The sequence below is a fragment of the Cyrtonyx montezumae genome, unplaced genomic scaffold, assembly GCF_038088225.1.
Source record: "Cyrtonyx montezumae isolate F1298 unplaced genomic scaffold, pur_monq_1.0 scaffold_23, whole genome shotgun sequence".
Lineage (NCBI taxonomy): Eukaryota > Metazoa > Chordata > Aves > Galliformes > Odontophoridae > Cyrtonyx > Cyrtonyx montezumae.
Genome location: NW_027071970.1, coordinates 12,141,788 through 12,157,866, shown reverse-complemented (window position 1 = coordinate 12,157,866; position 16,079 = coordinate 12,141,788). Strand labels below are relative to the sequence as shown.

Here is a 16,079-nt window from a genome sequence, read left to right as displayed (position 1 = left end):
GGAATCAGCGTTTTTACTGTGACCTTCTGCCCATTGCTTAATGATTCTCATTCCCAATCCACAGAGAGGATAACATTTGGAGCGACGATAAACTCACGGCACTCAGTGCCTGTAAATTACAGCATAAATATTAACTATCAAAAGGGTGAAGCGATAACTTCTGCAGCACACGGAGCGTTTTTCAGACAGTTTTGCGGCTCGGCGCTGCGCGGATGGGGCACGGGACGGATCCCCACAGCCGCACATCGCGCCGCGTACTCCTCGGCTACGGAAGAAGCGGCTGAGAGCGCTGCGTGGGTACGGGAGTGCCGGGTCCCCCCGGTCCCGCAGCGCTTCGGCTCCCGGGCGGAGCGGCGGCCGCGGGCGCAGTGACGCGGGGTCGGACGGCAGCGGAACAAAGCCCGCGAAGGACGGGCGGGGGGGGGAGGGGAAGGGGCGGGGCGGGGCCGCGCGGGACCGCTCCCCCCTCCCCCCTCCGAGCTCCAGGGGGCGGGGCGGAGCGCGAGGGCGCGCGCGCGCGCACGCTGATTGGCTGCCGGCGGCGGTGGGAGCGCGTTTAATGGGCGCAGCGCCCCCCGGGCCGGGGGAAAACAAAACAAAGGCGGCGGCGCGCGCGGCCCTCACGATGCCTCGGCCGTCCCGCGGCCCTCAGGCGGGGACACGCGCGCCGAGCTCCCGGCGCGGCTTATGACCGCCGCCACGCGCACACGCAGCCCTTTGTTTCCGCTGCCCCGTTCGTTGCGGGCCGGGCGGGAGGGGCCGGTGCGGGCCCCTCGGCGGCCGCCGCGCGGCGTCCGCGTCTGAGTGCCGCTAAGGGAGCGGAGCCGGTGAGTGCTCGGCGGCGGCGGAGCCTGAGGGGGGGGAGGAGGAACGGTCCGGGCTGCGGCGCGGGGGGAGCAGCCCCGTGGGCGGAGGGGGGAGGGGTGGTGAGGGGAAGAGCGGGGAACGGCCGTCGCGGGGCGGGGGCCGGCGGGGCTGCTCGGCCGGGAGGAGGCGGCGCGGCGCTATTTATAGCGCCTGGAAGTGACGGCAGCGCTGCTCGCCCGCGGCTCCCGCTGCGGGGCGGCCCTTTACGTAACGGGGGGCGAAACGGCGCTGGTGCGGGGCCGGCCGTGTCCGGGACAGAGTCCTCCGGGGCCGTTACCCTCGGGCCGGGGGCTGTCCCGCGGCCGGAGCGGCTCCGTGCGCCGTTTCCCTGCCTTCGGTTTCCGGGCGAGAGCGGGTTTTGTACCGCTCCCTCCAGCCCGGAGCGGCCGCCGAGGGCCGTCCGCATTCGGTCGGGCTCTGCGCCCTCCAATTTCCCCCCCCCGGCCCCGCGCCGCCGCCCCCCCGCACGCTCGCGGGTGTTTGTTTACACATCCGGGAGCCGCGCGGGGCGGCCCGGCCCCGCCCCCGCGTGACGTAACGGAGCGGGGCCGGTGGGCGGGGCTGCCCCGCGTGGGGTGGGCGCGCGGCCCCGGGGCGGTGCGGCCGTGGGGTCCCACCCGCGTGTGCCTTCAGAGCCGCGGGCTGACGGCGTTCGTGCGGTCGCCTTAACGTGTGAGCCTTCGTCCTGCGCGCTGAGCTCACGGTTCGTGTGTGCTCTCCTGAAGTCCATATCCGCGTGTGGTGTGTGCCGTCCGGGATCCCTGCCTGGGTTTGTTCCTTTCCTGCGCTCCGAAGCAGGGTCACTGTCACGGGAACCGGGCTGAGCGGCGACCGCAGTTCAGGGACGGCATCCGGAGGGGCTTTGCTCTGCTCCCAGGACTGTTCTCATGCTCTGCCTTATTCCCCTGCTGCTGTGGCTGTACCCCAGCTGCTGTCTGCACACGCTGTGCAGTGCTCTTCCCATTGTAGTCCTAATTAGATGTCTGTTGTCCCAAGATAATGCAATATTTCCTTCAATTACTTTATTAATAATTAAGATCTGCTCTTCATGCTAACTGGGTTAATGTTTCAAACCTGTTAACATATCCCTTAAAATGTGTTTTCCTTTTCAGTGGCTTAGTCCCATCCTTCTGACCTGTGGGTGCATGCTTTGGGTGGCAGTTTGCTCCTGTGGCCCTGTGTTAGAGCACAAGCATGTTGTCCTGCATGCCTGTTCCCATAGCTCTACATCTGCCTTTACAATTTCTTTTTTTAACCAGGCCTCTTACAGTCCTTTGGTAGCTGTGCACAGCTGCTGCCATCAGGCAGATTCACTCCCTGCCTTAACTTTGGCTGTGGCTCTCGTGCTCAGCCCACGAGATGTCAGTTTCTCAAGCCTTCTTTAGAAGCCCAGTGACTGCTTCCTATGAACAGGTCTTAATTTGTGGCTTTCAGTGCCTTTCTTTGTGTCCCTGGTATCCTGCTGGAGTGGTGGTTCACTCTGCCCTGCACACAGTTCACAACTGATAAGCGCTTTGTGTGCATGCTTCAACAGCTGCGTCGGTGCTGTAAATTCTTCATGTAGCTTTCATTGCTGTGCCTGTGCCATTGACCTACTCTGCCAGTCACCTGATAGCTGGTGACATAAGTGCTGTGTTGGTGTTTGGGTTGCTCATTAGCCTGGCACACGTTGCTGGTGGCTGAGGCCCTCTGACAGATCAGTGGATGTTATGAATATTTAGAATCCATGATTTTCAGGCAGCTCTAAAAAAGGCCTTGCTTTCCAGCACAGCAGGAAGGCTTGGCCTTCTGTTTACGCATGTCATCTTTCTTAAAGGCACCCCAAGGATTAAGAAGGCAGTTGTGTATTCTTTGTTTAGAGTTCAGCTTTTATTCTCGAATAGCTTTAGTAGTAACTGTTAGTGCTATTTTTGTAGCGTGGGGAAGCATCTAATTAGCTTGGCTCAGAGCAATTGTCAAAAAGGCCTTTGTCTAAAGGCACGGTTCTGCAGAGCTGGAATGGGGAGAGTGCACAGCTCTCTGGCAGGGGTAGCAGCACCCTGCCAGGGGTGGTGTAGCAAAGCTTCTGTGGGAAGCTGAGAGGTATATCTGTTGTTCGTTTATTGCTGGTCCTAGTGAGTGCTTTCCAGGATACCTTGTTGCTTGCTCTGTTGGAGCTGTCTGCTGGCTTCAGAGAGATGATTTCCTAGTCCCCTGCCTTTTTGCTGAAACTGGTGCGTGCATTTCTTGGAGCATACCTGATGCATTGTAGGAAGTGTTTTTCACGTTTATATCTCCTTCATTGGGGATGTGATGGAGTAGAAGCCAGTAGTGGAACAGAAGCTGCTCGTTGCTCTGTTAAATGGAACTTGAATGGGGCAGCTTCCCTGAACGAAGATGACTGTAGTACAGTTGTACATTTGCTCTTAAATAATCCCTAGTGTCTAGTATTGTTGAGCAACAAGCTTGCCGTTCCTCTGTGAAGCTGCTGATTTTCTGCTCTTTTCACCTACAGGTTGTGACTGTTTCTCTTCTGTCATTTGTGTGGAAAGTGCCACACACACTCCAGAACAACAACGGCTTTTGCTTGCATATTCCAGTGTTTCTTTTGTCAGCGAGTTCAGCAAAGTTGTAGTTCTTCAAGTGCCAGCCCTGAGCTGAGTGAGGAGCCACCAGCAGAAATGGTAAAAATGACAAAATCAAAAACGTTCCAGGCTTACCTGCCCAACTGTCACCGAACCTACAGCTGCATCCACTGCAGAGCACACCTAGCCAATCATGACGAGTTGATCTCCAAGGCAAGTGGTTTCTTTGGTGTCTTCACCAATCATTTCTTAAGCAAATTGGCTACCCTTGCATCAATGCTCCCAGTAGATAAGGCATGCGAATTCAGTGCACACTTCAAAGCATCTTTCTTGGGTTCACTCTTGGGTCATAGGTGTTGTGTGTACTGAGATCTAGATACATTCTGGAAACTTACAGATGTGACATTCCTCATATTTGCAGCCTCCATCTGCTGTCAGGTGGGTATTACTTGTGAGATGTTGTGCCTCAAAAGTCTATGGACAGCTATTGGAGGAAAGCATGGATTTCAGGAGGGGCAAAGTTCTGGTTATTCCAGGTAAAGATTATTTGATTAAAGGTCACAAAACTCTCTGCATCCAGAATGTTCCCCTCATGTTATGGAATCTGTAAACACTTTTCTGCTGTATACTAGTCCCTAAAGAATATGATTGAGGATATGTCTGAAATAGTTGACTGTCTGAACTTGGAGGATGTGTGGATTATTGAAACAGGCTAGGCCTGTGCTTAACCTGTTGCCTGGGGAAACCAAGATCTGTAATGTATAAAATACGTAGGAAAACTTGAAGTTTGGGGAAGATACTGGAGAGATTGGTTCATTCTTTGCTTCAAGATGTTTGATGGATTTGCTGTTACTGGTGTCTGGAGACAGCTGCTCTTCTGATATCTTTGTATTAGTGCTTTTTAATAATAGCTTTTCTGCAGAATACATTTTTTTAGTACCTTCATAACTGACTTTCTCTGCCTGTTTTTAGCAGCACCACTAAGGCACTGCTGCTCCTGAGTGCTAAACAGGTGGGAGTGAGAACTGCCACTTCTCAGCTGAGGTTTTCTTTGGGTGAGGAGAAAGTACTCTTGTTCACTTACCCTTTGGAGGGTTATTGCAAAAAAAATACTGCACTTCTCCATGTTTTGTGTTAGTAATGTTTTTAATCTTCACTTACATATCAAGACAGCCTGTTCACTCATGGTGAAGCTGCTGACTCTTTTGGATGTATTGTTTGCTTACTTTTCTGCTCTGCCTTTGTTTTATTCCCCTAAACAGTTATTTCCCTCAATTTAGTACAGGCACAGAGCTGCGAATTAAACTCACTGTATAGGAAACTGGGCTAGCTACCTGGCTTCAATGGTATGAGGAAACTGTATTAAATGGGGAAATGTTCACAAGTTTTTTCCTTAGTGTTACTTCATTTTAGGGTCAGCAAAAACATGGGGAATTTGCAGACATTCATATGAATGTGTTTGAATTTCACTTCTTGCCAAGAAGATCCTTTAAACCACAAATCAAGATGGAAACGTTTGACTCAAACCTACAAGCAGTCATAGCTTCATTATTCACCAAAAACTAGTAGGAAGGGGTTGTGATCTTCTTGATCTTCAGGTTGCAAATGCATACAGAAAGAATCATCTTTGCTAGCTCTATCTCTTAAGCTGTAGATTCATTTTCTAAATGAATTTCTAAACACATTTAATAGGAAGCTCCTCTTTTGGTGGACTTGGGTTTTTGTATGCTGGCTGAATTGCTACTGTTACTGCTCACACTGGCTTTCTTCAGTGTCTTGAGAGCTTGGGTCAGAAGAATGTTGAATACAGCTTTAAAAATAAAGTATTTAAAACTTTAAATCAAGAGCAGATGGAGATCTTTCTAAGAACTCGCTTCTAGTAGAGCTGGGAAGTTTGGGATGTGGATTCTCATTTAATTGTGGCTTCTGTGACTTTTCAGTGAAGACAGTACAGAAACTCATCTTAGTCAGACTGACAGTGTACTCATTTAGTAGCTCTTCCATGTTCTGTGAACTTAAGATTTCATGCCTGTGTTTAGATCTAAACTTACGTGAGACAGATATACCTGACAGTGAAATGTATTGCTCAATTTTTACATTGTAAAGTACTAAAAAATGTCGATCCTTTGTACTCCTGTTTGCATTGTAGGTTTAAAAAAACAAAACATCTTTCCCTTAGGGTTGATTTGTATCTGTTCCAACATTCCATAAGTTATTTCAATAGAAACAGCCATGGAGTAGCAGCTAAGCTGGAAAGGAAATCTAAGAAGTATGAGACAGTATGGAAGTGCCTCCTGGAATTGTAAGAGGGCTGACAGAGCTCAGTGAGTATTCCACAGAGTGCTGCTGTGCAGGGCCTCGTACCATCTCTGGGTACTTGGTATCAAAAGACAGGCAGCTTTTAAAAACAAAATTAAAACAGGCAAATGTTTTTAGAACTAAATCCTGCCGTGCCTACACACAACAACAGCAGTGGTAGCTTCTGTACAAGCAAGCAGCTATAGACCTTAGTGAAGAGGAAGACAAATGGATGCTGTAAGAAGCACCTTTGGATTTCAGGTGCTCAAATAATGCCAAAAGGGACCAAACTTGGGGAGAAAACTACTTTTTGGGGGGGTGTTTTTTTTTAAGGTTACTGTCTGCATGCTGAACTTTATAGTATTTTAATACTTTTAATTAAATTTTTAGTTTAAATATCATTAAATGATGAAAGTATATTAATAGTTTAATAGCATTACAGAGATGGATCTGAGGGAAATAGCAAATAAAACAAGCCTTTTTTCCCTTGATAATTGTTTTGTCTGTCTTATGTTGAATTGTTTGCTGAATTTATTTTGATAATCCCAAAGTGGCAAAAGATCACTGTAGTCTGTAGTGCATTGTACTGAGAAGACCATTCAGATGCCAGAGCACTTAATGTTTCTGGAGTGCTCTAAGGATTCTGTTATTCTAATATTAATGTTCTGATATTACTCAGTCCCTTACTGAGTACTATTTATTTGACTTGTGTATCTGTTTAATGTATAATTGAAGTTGATCTGTCTTCACTTGTGAAATCCAGCAACTGAAAGGAAACCCTTCCAATTAAAGCACAAATAAAACCCCTTGTGTTTAGTTTCTTTTTTTGCAGTGTTATGGTTAACTTGCAGGCTTTGCTTGAGGAAGGCACTGCTAATGCCATTCTCACTGGCTTATGCTAATGCCTTCCATGCCTTTTGGTACATGCCAAGGCAGCAGTTTATCTAGATATTTTCAGTGGAGTACCTAATCTAATCCTGTCTGCAAGGAATGATTAATTACATGATGAGCTTTTTAGTAGTTTCCCTTCCCCCACCTGTGCTCTTAGGTATGCCTTAGGGCACTAAATGCATGTTCTGCTTAACTGCTAGTTCCTTTTCTCCTGGGTAAAGCAGCTAATCCTGGTGTTAGAGCTAATTATTGTTTAACTTAAGCATAGTTTGTACCTACTTCTGCAGGTTCACACTAGTGTGCAAGCAGAACATTTCTAAACCTCCTCTACTATAAAACGAGTTGATAACTGTTGTATTAAACGATTTGAAAAGATCATAATACCAAACAATTGTTGTGGTTGACCTTAGTGTAGTTCCTAAGCAGTTTGTCTTACAGTATCAGACACTGTTGGTACTTCCAGCTGAATTGAAATAAGATTAATGCCTTCATAGACCTGCTGCCTGTAGAACTAGGCAGGTGTAAACTTTCTAGGTAAGAAGCAACTTGTAAATCAGTGCTGTGCTACTCACTGAGGGCCATCAAAAGGCAGATGTAAAGCAGGTTCGTTTCAAATGAGAATTTGGGTTAAACTGGTAAATAGCTCAGCTTCTAAGTAACCATTCTTGTTGCTCTGAGTTAGTGATGACAGTTGATCACACCTGCCACTGTTTTAATTCATCTCTGCCAGGTGGTGACAGGTCATCATCCATACTCGGTTTGATGACAGCTCTAATAGAGCATTCTGTTTCAGTTATAATTTCTGTGTAGTCTGGAAGTGCTGAACAGATCTTACAAAGCAGAAGTCTGCATTTGCATAGATGTTTATTCTGTAGAAAAGCAGTTTGGCTGGAGTCTGGCTGGCATGGCTGTGCCTGCTTGTCCTTAGCACTGCCTTTTAGGATGCCCCTTCTCTTCCATTTCCTAAGAGGAGCTGACACATGAGGTGTTTAAACTGTCAATCTCCTAAAATTCTAATCAGTGTAAATTGTACAGTGCAGAGTGTGAGAAACTCAATGCTGGCAAAAACAAATGTTAGTGCTGAGTAAGGTCTGTCTGTTTTTTAGCCAGTTTACAAGCTTAGCAAGCAGTTCAGGGGCCTTCCTGAGTTTTTCTAATGACTACTAATAGGATTCTTCAGGAGGTTGAGTTCAGATCATAAACTTTTCTTATGCGTGTTAGTGGATGGGCACCCTATTTGTTCGTCAGTACTGTCCAGTTGAGTGGATGTGTATGTGACAGATCTCTGCCTCTTTGTGGTGTTTGAATAAAGCTTTTGGTGAAAACAGCCTCCTTTCCTATCCATGTGAACAGGAAGGTCTGATGGCTAAGCTCTGACAAATGGAGAAACTGATTAGAAAGATGACACGGCCCAGGAATTGCAGAGCTTAGATCTTCCTGGTGCTTCCACTTTAGTCAGTATGGAAGTTCTGCGAGGACGGGTTGCAGCCACTGAGTGCAGGGTGACACTGCTGTCGTGGTGTGACACTCATTTTGAGGGAGAAGTGCTGTGAGTTGATCAGATGCAAGCTCTGTATTTGAGAACGCAGTGGAGCAGGCTGTCACGGGCTGTCCAAGGCCTTTCCTGATGTGAAGGTGGAGGAACTCTCTCTTCTGGCTGGACAGCAAAGCAGTTCTCTGCTGTGTGAGTATTGAATTTAGACTCTAAACATGTATGCAGGTGAGAAAGATGCTATCAGTCCATCACATAGACACTGCTAACTGGAAACTAAGAGAAGGAGGGAGTGCAAGAGCTTCTCGTGATGGGATTTTCTTTCTGTCACAGGGGAAGTTCTGTTTCAGAACTCCTCTTCCAGAAAAATGTATTGTCCAGAAAATCAAAGTGCAGACAATGGTTATTTCCAAGGGAGGAAAAAAGCCTGGGAGAGTACAGTGTATTTAGGGTAGAAGAATGCAAGAGAAGAGAAAAATAATCTTTGAAAATACATCAGGATAAAAACCAAATAAAGGACACTTTACCCCACAGTTCGTGTTTTTCTTGATTAGTATTTCTTATAGTACATGGCAGAAGAGGGGAAGGGCTTTTCTGCTATTCCTGGCACCTTACCACTGTCCTCTGTTTCATTTTGAGAAATGCAGGGTCAAGTGAGTGTTTATTAGGTGATACTAAGTCAAGACTAAACATAAACTGGGCAGAAATAATTGCACAACAGAGTATGAAAGATCTCCAGAATTTGTTCTGGAGCCTTTTTTCTTTTTTTTTCTTTAGCAGCTAGCTGGGGGCCTCCACACATGGTCTGTGTAGTTCAAGGTGTGATTGTGTAGGGCTAGCCAAAAAACCCATCAGCTTGTATGCAATTGGTATGTGTGAAATTACATGTAAGCAGGGGCAAGTGAGTGCTGCAGGAGGCAGAGCACGGTTCATTGAACTGGAGAGGGTTTTTGGTCCTGCTGCAGTTTGAAAACATTTTGAATTGTAGTTCAAAAACCAATGATATAAAGTAAGGAGAAATAGCTGCAACTTCTCAGTGGTTGGATGTCTTAATGGGAAAAAACAATGGTCATTGCTATGCGTGTAGTTGTCCTTCGGTTTAAGAGAAGTCTTTAAGTAAATGCAATTAGGAAACAAATGCTGGAAGTTTTTAATTTCAGATCTGTGAAACAAGGAAGTTCTGGCACAAGTTTATGGCAAAGAGGACCTTCAGAGTGTTTTGTTTGCTTTATTAAAATTTTTTTGATTGCTCAACTGCAATTTTTACTGGCTTGGTTTGAAGCTGACTCTGTCTGGTCAGCCCTTCGTTAGCAAAGCCTTTTAATAGTGTGTATGCCAATAGATTCTGTTTTCATCTGCAGTGAGCACGCGTTGTTTTTCACTCTGTTTCTTCACTGATTGTGAGACATGGCTCTCAATTAGAGAGCACTGCTTATTCAGTGGAAGCCACGGATCTGTCCCACTCTGCCAGCGTTGTTTTTAAGCATCTCAGGGGCAGTGCAGTTGTGGTGTGTTGTGCTTTGTTAAGGGAAGTGTAAGGATTGCTTTAAGGCTGTGCTCAGCAGTCTCTCCTTTCAGGGTCAGCAGTACCTAGAGTTTCTCCTTTCACTGTATGGCATTAACCTCCTTTTTTTCATCTTTGCTGTGGATGAAATTAAAAATAAATCAAGTTTTCAAATAATTGTTGAGACTTTCTTGATTTTTAACTAGTTAAATATTAGCACTGTAAGCTTCTCAATAGAATTGCTCGTTTTAAAGTGAGGTTTTTATGGGTAGCTGAAGTCTGTATGTAATGGCACTGTTGGTGCAGCATGCAGGAATCACAGTGGTGGTTTCCTTTGGTGCTGTACGTAATGTGGCTAGAGCTGAACTAAGTATTACTTACAGTTTTCCCTTCTACACTTTTTTGTGCACTGCTCTAAGTAGTTAAGGTGTGACAGTTGCTGGTGTGGTGATCATTAAATTAACACAGTTATCTGGTTTGATCTCAAGTGCCTTCCGATGGTGTATCTGTCAGAGGAAGCATCCATGGCAGGAGGGGCCTTCTGCCCACGGTTCTGTCCCCGCTGTCACTCCAAGCAAATTCTCAAAGTGGATTTTGTTCAAAAACTTCCCATGATGATACACTGTGGCTTTCAGAAGAGTTGGTCTTTGATCTTCAGTAGTGGAACTTCAAGGGTTTTTAAAGCATTTGAGAGCAAACATGGAGAAAATGATTAACTTTCTTTGATACTAGGTTTGGTAAAGAAAACTGGGGAAAAAAAGAGAAGGTTTAGAGCCTTTTTTTTTTTGAATGCAGCTCAGTACTCCTGCTTTTTCTTTAACGAATGCAATCTTTTCTTTTTTAAATGCAGTCCTTCCAGGGGAGCCAGGGACGAGCCTACCTCTTTAATTCTGTGTAAGTATGTTATTACAGTTATGCACACTACTTGCAGACAGTTTTTTGTATGCTTCATAAGCAGAAAACAATAGCAATTTGCAGTTCTCTTTGTCCTGTTCTTTTTAGCAGTTTTTTTTACTTAGCAGCAATGGTTATTAAAGAGCCACGGAGCTGATAAGCACCCCAGCACAGCTGTTAGTTTAAGGAGTCCTGAGAGCGTAGGGAATGGTGTTAATGGAAAATTCCTTTTGTGCAAGGCTAGCTGCCTTGAGTATAAGTTGCCATTCTGAGATAATCCAAAAGTCACAAAGTGTTATGTGACTGTGAGTTTGTTTTGGACAGCTTCATCATCTAAGATTTCTTTCCACTCTGATAGATGCATTTACAGGTTAATGTTCCAAATACTTTGTACATCATTAGTGACATTGAATATTGCAAACCTAGAGGCCAAAGGTATCTGCAGTTTTAGGACACACCCTTGTCATGAGGTAATACTGATTCTTTGAGTTTGCTAATGGATGTATTTTATACTGCATTGGATTGGTTGTCTTTATTTTTTGTAGCAGCTGATTATGTTGCAGCGTTTTTGGAAAAAGAAGTGCAACTAAATGTCTTGGTCTGTTTTAGACCAGGATAACAGAACTGTAACTACAGACTCCTTTTTATTTGTGGTTGTTTGGTGAAGCCTACAGATGGTGAATCTGACAATAAAACAGCAAAAAGGGACAGTGCTTTGTTTGTCCTTCTGCAGTGGTGTCTGAAAACTTGGTTTAGTCTTGCCTGATCTTTTCTGTGTAGACTCACATTCATGAAGAAAGTATTTTGATGCAGCACTTCATGGGATAATTTGTTTTTATATTTGTCTGTTCATTGTGACTGAGTCTGCTGCTCTGTGGCAAATTGATATTTGAGACTCTTTTCCTTGCTGCTGTTTTGGAGTTTGCTCTAAATTCAGAGATGGGTGCTGATGTGTTGGTATGGACCGTCAGTGTAAAGGTCACGCATTCTTTTCTGAAGAAAAGCACAAAATCAGAGAGGTCTCCAGCTGCTGCTTCGTGGTCTGTTCTTTGAAGGCTTTGCTATTCAGTGGTAAGGAGTAAGTGGGCATAGAGCAATGTGATGTTTAGACCAGTAACTTGAAAAACAAAAATCAAAACTCAAAACTTGATTTTTGCCTTCTGGAGAAAAGGTGGGTGGCAGACAAGAAAAGCAGTCTCACGGAGTTAATGAAGAATCATTTCTCTGTATTTTTTCTCCCCAGGGTAAATGTGGGCTGTGGTCCAGCAGAGGAGAGAGTTCTTCTGACAGGTTTACATGCTGTGGCAGATATCTATTGTGAAAACTGTAAAACCACTCTTGGATGGAAATATGTAAGCAATATATTTCTGGTTTTGGTCAGTTCAGGGGGACAGCTACCTGAGCAGCCTAGGTGTTAGTGATGGTTAAGTTGATTTTAGTTCTCACATACAGCTGACTGTAATGTAGTTTTGCTTCCTTCCATCTCCTGGAATGTTGCAACAGATAACTGTTTGGATGACAGCAAGGCCAGCATGCAGTATAGGTGTCATTACAGCTAAGCAATACTTCTGTAATATCTTTTTTCCATTGTTGCAAACAGTATATACTAAAACAGATGGAAGAAATTGACAGAATGGGTCTTAATTGTCTTGATTTCATGAGTTGGTTCGTACTGCAAAAATATCAGTTGTGATAAATGGTAGCAACCACTGTTTTGTTGCTTGCAACTAATGTGAGCTTGATTCTGATGTTGGAAAAGTTGTGTGAATTTGCATGGTTATCAGTAACACAGCGTTTTGAGGATGCTGAATTATGGGTGTTGTGTGTAGGATTCCAATGAAATACATTTTCTGATGTCTAATAATTAACCTCACATGGTGACTAAGCAGTACAGGTAAGATATGTCTAGAAATAAATGCAAAAGAAGAACAGGAAATGCAGCCTGAGCCAGAATTTCTTCAGTGTTTTGGCCACAGCAAATGCATTTGTAGTAAGAGTGTACAGGGAGCCTGGGTCAGAAGGGATGTCCCAGCTTCGGTGTCAGCTTCCAGAAGAGTGTGGCTGTCATTTTAAACTCTGTTTTTAGGCTCTTCAGAGTGTCTAGAATAGCTTTAAAAAAGAAAAAGCTATTCAGCTGAATCACAGTTAATGTGCATGTGATTTTTTTTGCTTGATATTATGGACCACATGTGGACAGTTCAGGGTCCAAAGTCACCATTTGGAAAACTTGTAGTCCACACTGGAAGGAAAGAATAAAAACTGATGTTCATTCAAGTGTTTTCTCTACAGCTTTTGAAGTTGTCCATCTAACTTGTACTTTTAATGCAAATTTGATGCTTAAATGCTGTATTTCCCCAACTTATTTTAGTATCTTGATTCATTTTTCTCTTCTTTCTAGGAACATGCTTTTGAGAGTAGTCAGAAATACAAAGAAGGAAAATTCATCATTGAACTTGCCCACATGATAAAAGACAATGGCTGGGAGTGAATCAACCTTTTTCCTTCTGTTTGGACAGTACTCTGTGGAGTGTGCTTTACAAAGACTGACACAAAGTGAAGGAAGAGCGTGGCTAGAGTGGCCCTGAGAACATCACTGAACTCTAAAACCTCACAGATGAGTAGTGTAGTGTAAGTGGCTATTTCAGGCCATGTTTGCCTTTTCTCCTTGTGTAAGTTCCCTCTTTTTGTACGTGTATTATCGTGTGAACAGTTGTTTTGGAACATTTTGGATGACCTTTTTCTAAACTCTCTCAAACTAGAGAAACAGTTCACTAATTGAAAATGGATTTTACTGGTTAGCATCTGTCTTTGACCTCTGCCTTTAATGCTCCCTTCTGCTGTGCATGCTTCCTGCCTGAACACCTACACTCCGATCCTGTACAAGTTCTATATCTGAGATGATGGAAGAGGGTATGGAGGGGTGCAAGTTTCTCACATGTAGCATTTTCTGACGTATTTGGCAGTGAAGGGGATGCAGTATTGCAGTTACTAATTTCTTTTTAAAATTGGAGTGTACCACAACCTGAGATCATCTTGTAGGTGGATTGGTTAAAGGTACAGTGCTCATTTTAAACGTATTTCAATTGCACTGGCTGAAATCAGCAGTTAAGTTGTTAGGATGGGTAATGCTGGAGGCTTGGCATCCTAACGAAATGCCTTAGAAGGATTTTAAATCAATAAGGCTGTAGATCGTGTTCAGCTCAGACCGACACATCCCCTAAGGACTTTCCAGGATAGGAAGTTTATAAAGTGTAGCTTGCAAGATAAAAAGATGGAAAAATAAATGCATCTTGTATTTTGGGAAAAAATTAGTTGGTGTATTTAAAAAACAATTGGTACTGTACCTTTGCCAGTAACAGGGACTCGTGCATCAGTGAAGTTCTGTGGCTGGTTCCATGTGACTCTGTGGTCCTAATGCACTGGACAAAGAGGTTGATACCAAGGAAACTTGTTGAAGTATTCTTCTGCTACGTTTGAGCAAAAATATTTATTTTTTATGAGGAATGGTCAGAGCCTATGAGATGAAAACTAGTATGCTGCATGTAGAAAAAGAGGTGGTATTAAGGGGGACGGGGAGTTGGACTCATTTTTTCTTAAAATAAATTAACAAGGTAGTTTTTAAAATTGGAGGGCAGGGGGAAGGGGTTTCTTGGTTTGCTGGCTGAATCATCCCCAAGTACATTTTTATAATAAAAATTTCTATGAAACTTACCTTCTCTTTTGATCTCCCGCTATTTCTTAACTGGAATGAGTTAATGAGAGAATCTTCTAGCAGGTGTATGTACGATATTAGATGTTGGTGTTTGTGCATGCACATTCTCAACCTTTAAAGAAATGCTCTACGTAAATTTGCTGACTTTGTTTTCAAACTGAGCAGTCTCTGAAGACCGTTTGTGTTTTGATCCTTTTAATGCTTGTGGACGTGTCTGGGGAGGTCTGCCACAGCGCGCGAGCACTGGAGCTGAGCGACACCGGAGCCTTGCAGCACAAAAACATTGTCTTTCAAAAACAGTTCTGATATGGCACCTGCACAGTTTAGTCCCGGGTGCCGTTGCTGCTGTTATGTTTTTGGCTTTCTGAATTCTACTGCACTTTAGAACTAATTTTGTCATGCATGAAAAAAACATGCCAATGGGTAGGGGCAATAGAGAAGTTCAGAGGCAGCCTTCCAGTCCTTGTGGAGAGGAGTGAGAAGAGAGCTGTCCCATGCTTGAACATTCTCTGATGCAGGCTGGCAGAACTGCATTCAAGGTATTGAACGATCTGTACCTGCAAGTTAAAAATTAGGGAAGTAGTTAAAGCTGTTGGGTTTCAGTCCTGAGACCTGAGCTGATGCGATCTGCCTGGATTTTGTGGCTTACATGTTGCTACTTCATGCTCACAAATAAGGTCAGGCTTCAAAGTCTAATTCTAACAATGTCTTTGTTGCAAGATGGACTTTGGTGTTGCCTGTTTCTTGATGTTTTTGACCTGGAGTTCTTGAGATTTTCTCCCTCCATTGTAATGTATGTTGCCAACAATAACAAAAGAAGCACTAAAACTTTTACCTGCAAAAGTCTGTGTTGGCTTCAAAGTCCAGTTGTAATGTTAATAGTTGTGGAGACGCTTATGTGAAGTTTGTGCATCTTTGAGCTTCTCTTATTTCCTGGCTACAGGCTTGTTGAAGAAGTACACTGGACTGAAGACAAAATAGCTGCTTTTCAGTAGAGACTTGGAATTAGAGAAAGTATGTAAAGTATTAAAGATTTTTCTCTATAAAATAGGGGGTTAATCCTGTCTGTAATACAGTCTGATTCTTATTTAGAAATTCAACCTCTTTCTTCAGTGCATTATTTATATTTTAAACTGGACATTTTCACCAAAACCTTAATTAACTTTGATGCCAAAGGTTGAGACTTGATCAAGTGCTTTTAGCACGTAGAGCTTCAGACTGCTGGCATAAAGAGTTAATGGTATCAATGTGACGCTTATGGCTTTTAAGAGAACCAAACACAGCAATATTCTTTTTGGTCCTTTAAGAGTGAATGCTTAGAAGGAGTAGAGCTAACACAGAATTGCTGTTTCATGCTGCCATGTAGCAGTTGTTAGGTTCATTCTGTTGAGGGAATATGTGAATTTTTCTTCTTGTGTTGCTTGGGCAGTGTCAACGATGATTTTCTCCCCTGGAAAAGGTGTAGAGAGTTCTTGTTATTGGTTTTGGTGAAAGTAGAATCCAGATGGCAATGGCTGCTGGCTGATGTGAAGAGGTCAGTCTGGTCACTGAACCCTGCAGCAGTCATTTGAAAGAGAAGTAAACTTACTTGAAAAAAACATTTTACTAAAGCATTTTCCCTCTAACCAATTTTTGTAATATATTAAAGATTATATTTAAAGTTTGTATGTGTTCGCTCTCAGCAAGTTTACTTCCCCTCCAACTTGAGCACTTTTGTTACTTGTACTGGTTATTTTTATTGTTGGTCTTAACATTTATTTTGTATTTTGTTTTTTACAAACTGTAACAAAAAGCTTTTGTGAACCTTTGATTCTTGCTGGCTCTTTCTTGGACCAAATGAACTGACTATGAGCTGGC

General features: G+C 43.9%; 1 protein-coding gene across 1 annotated transcript; it reads left to right on the top strand.

The window, feature by feature from the left end:
* Positions 1-728: 728 nt before the first annotated feature.
* Positions 729-14,437, top strand: YPEL1 (yippee like 1). The gene is made up of 5 exons (XM_065739288.1): positions 729-827; positions 3,362-3,644; positions 10,467-10,510; positions 11,754-11,862; positions 12,909-14,437. The coding sequence occupies exons 2-5, from the start codon at positions 3,528-3,530 to the stop codon at positions 12,996-12,998; spliced, it is 360 nt and encodes a 119-aa protein (XP_065595360.1). The 5' UTR covers positions 729-827; positions 3,362-3,527; the 3' UTR covers positions 12,999-14,437.
* The last annotated feature ends 1,642 nt before the right edge of the window (positions 14,438-16,079 follow it).

Bases quoted from the DNA above. Each gene is read 5' to 3' on its own strand.
- YPEL1 (XM_065739288.1), top strand. From the start codon at position 3,528: ATGGTAAAAATGACAAAATCAAAAACGTTCCAGGCTTACCTGCCCAAC. The intron at 3,645-10,466 runs GCAAGTGGTTTC...TTTTAAATGCAG, and splicing joins ATGACGAGTTGATCTCCAAG to TCCTTCCAGGGGAGCCAGGG. The intron at 10,511-11,753 runs GTAAGTATGTTA...TTTTCTCCCCAG, and splicing joins GCCTACCTCTTTAATTCTGT to GGTAAATGTGGGCTGTGGTC.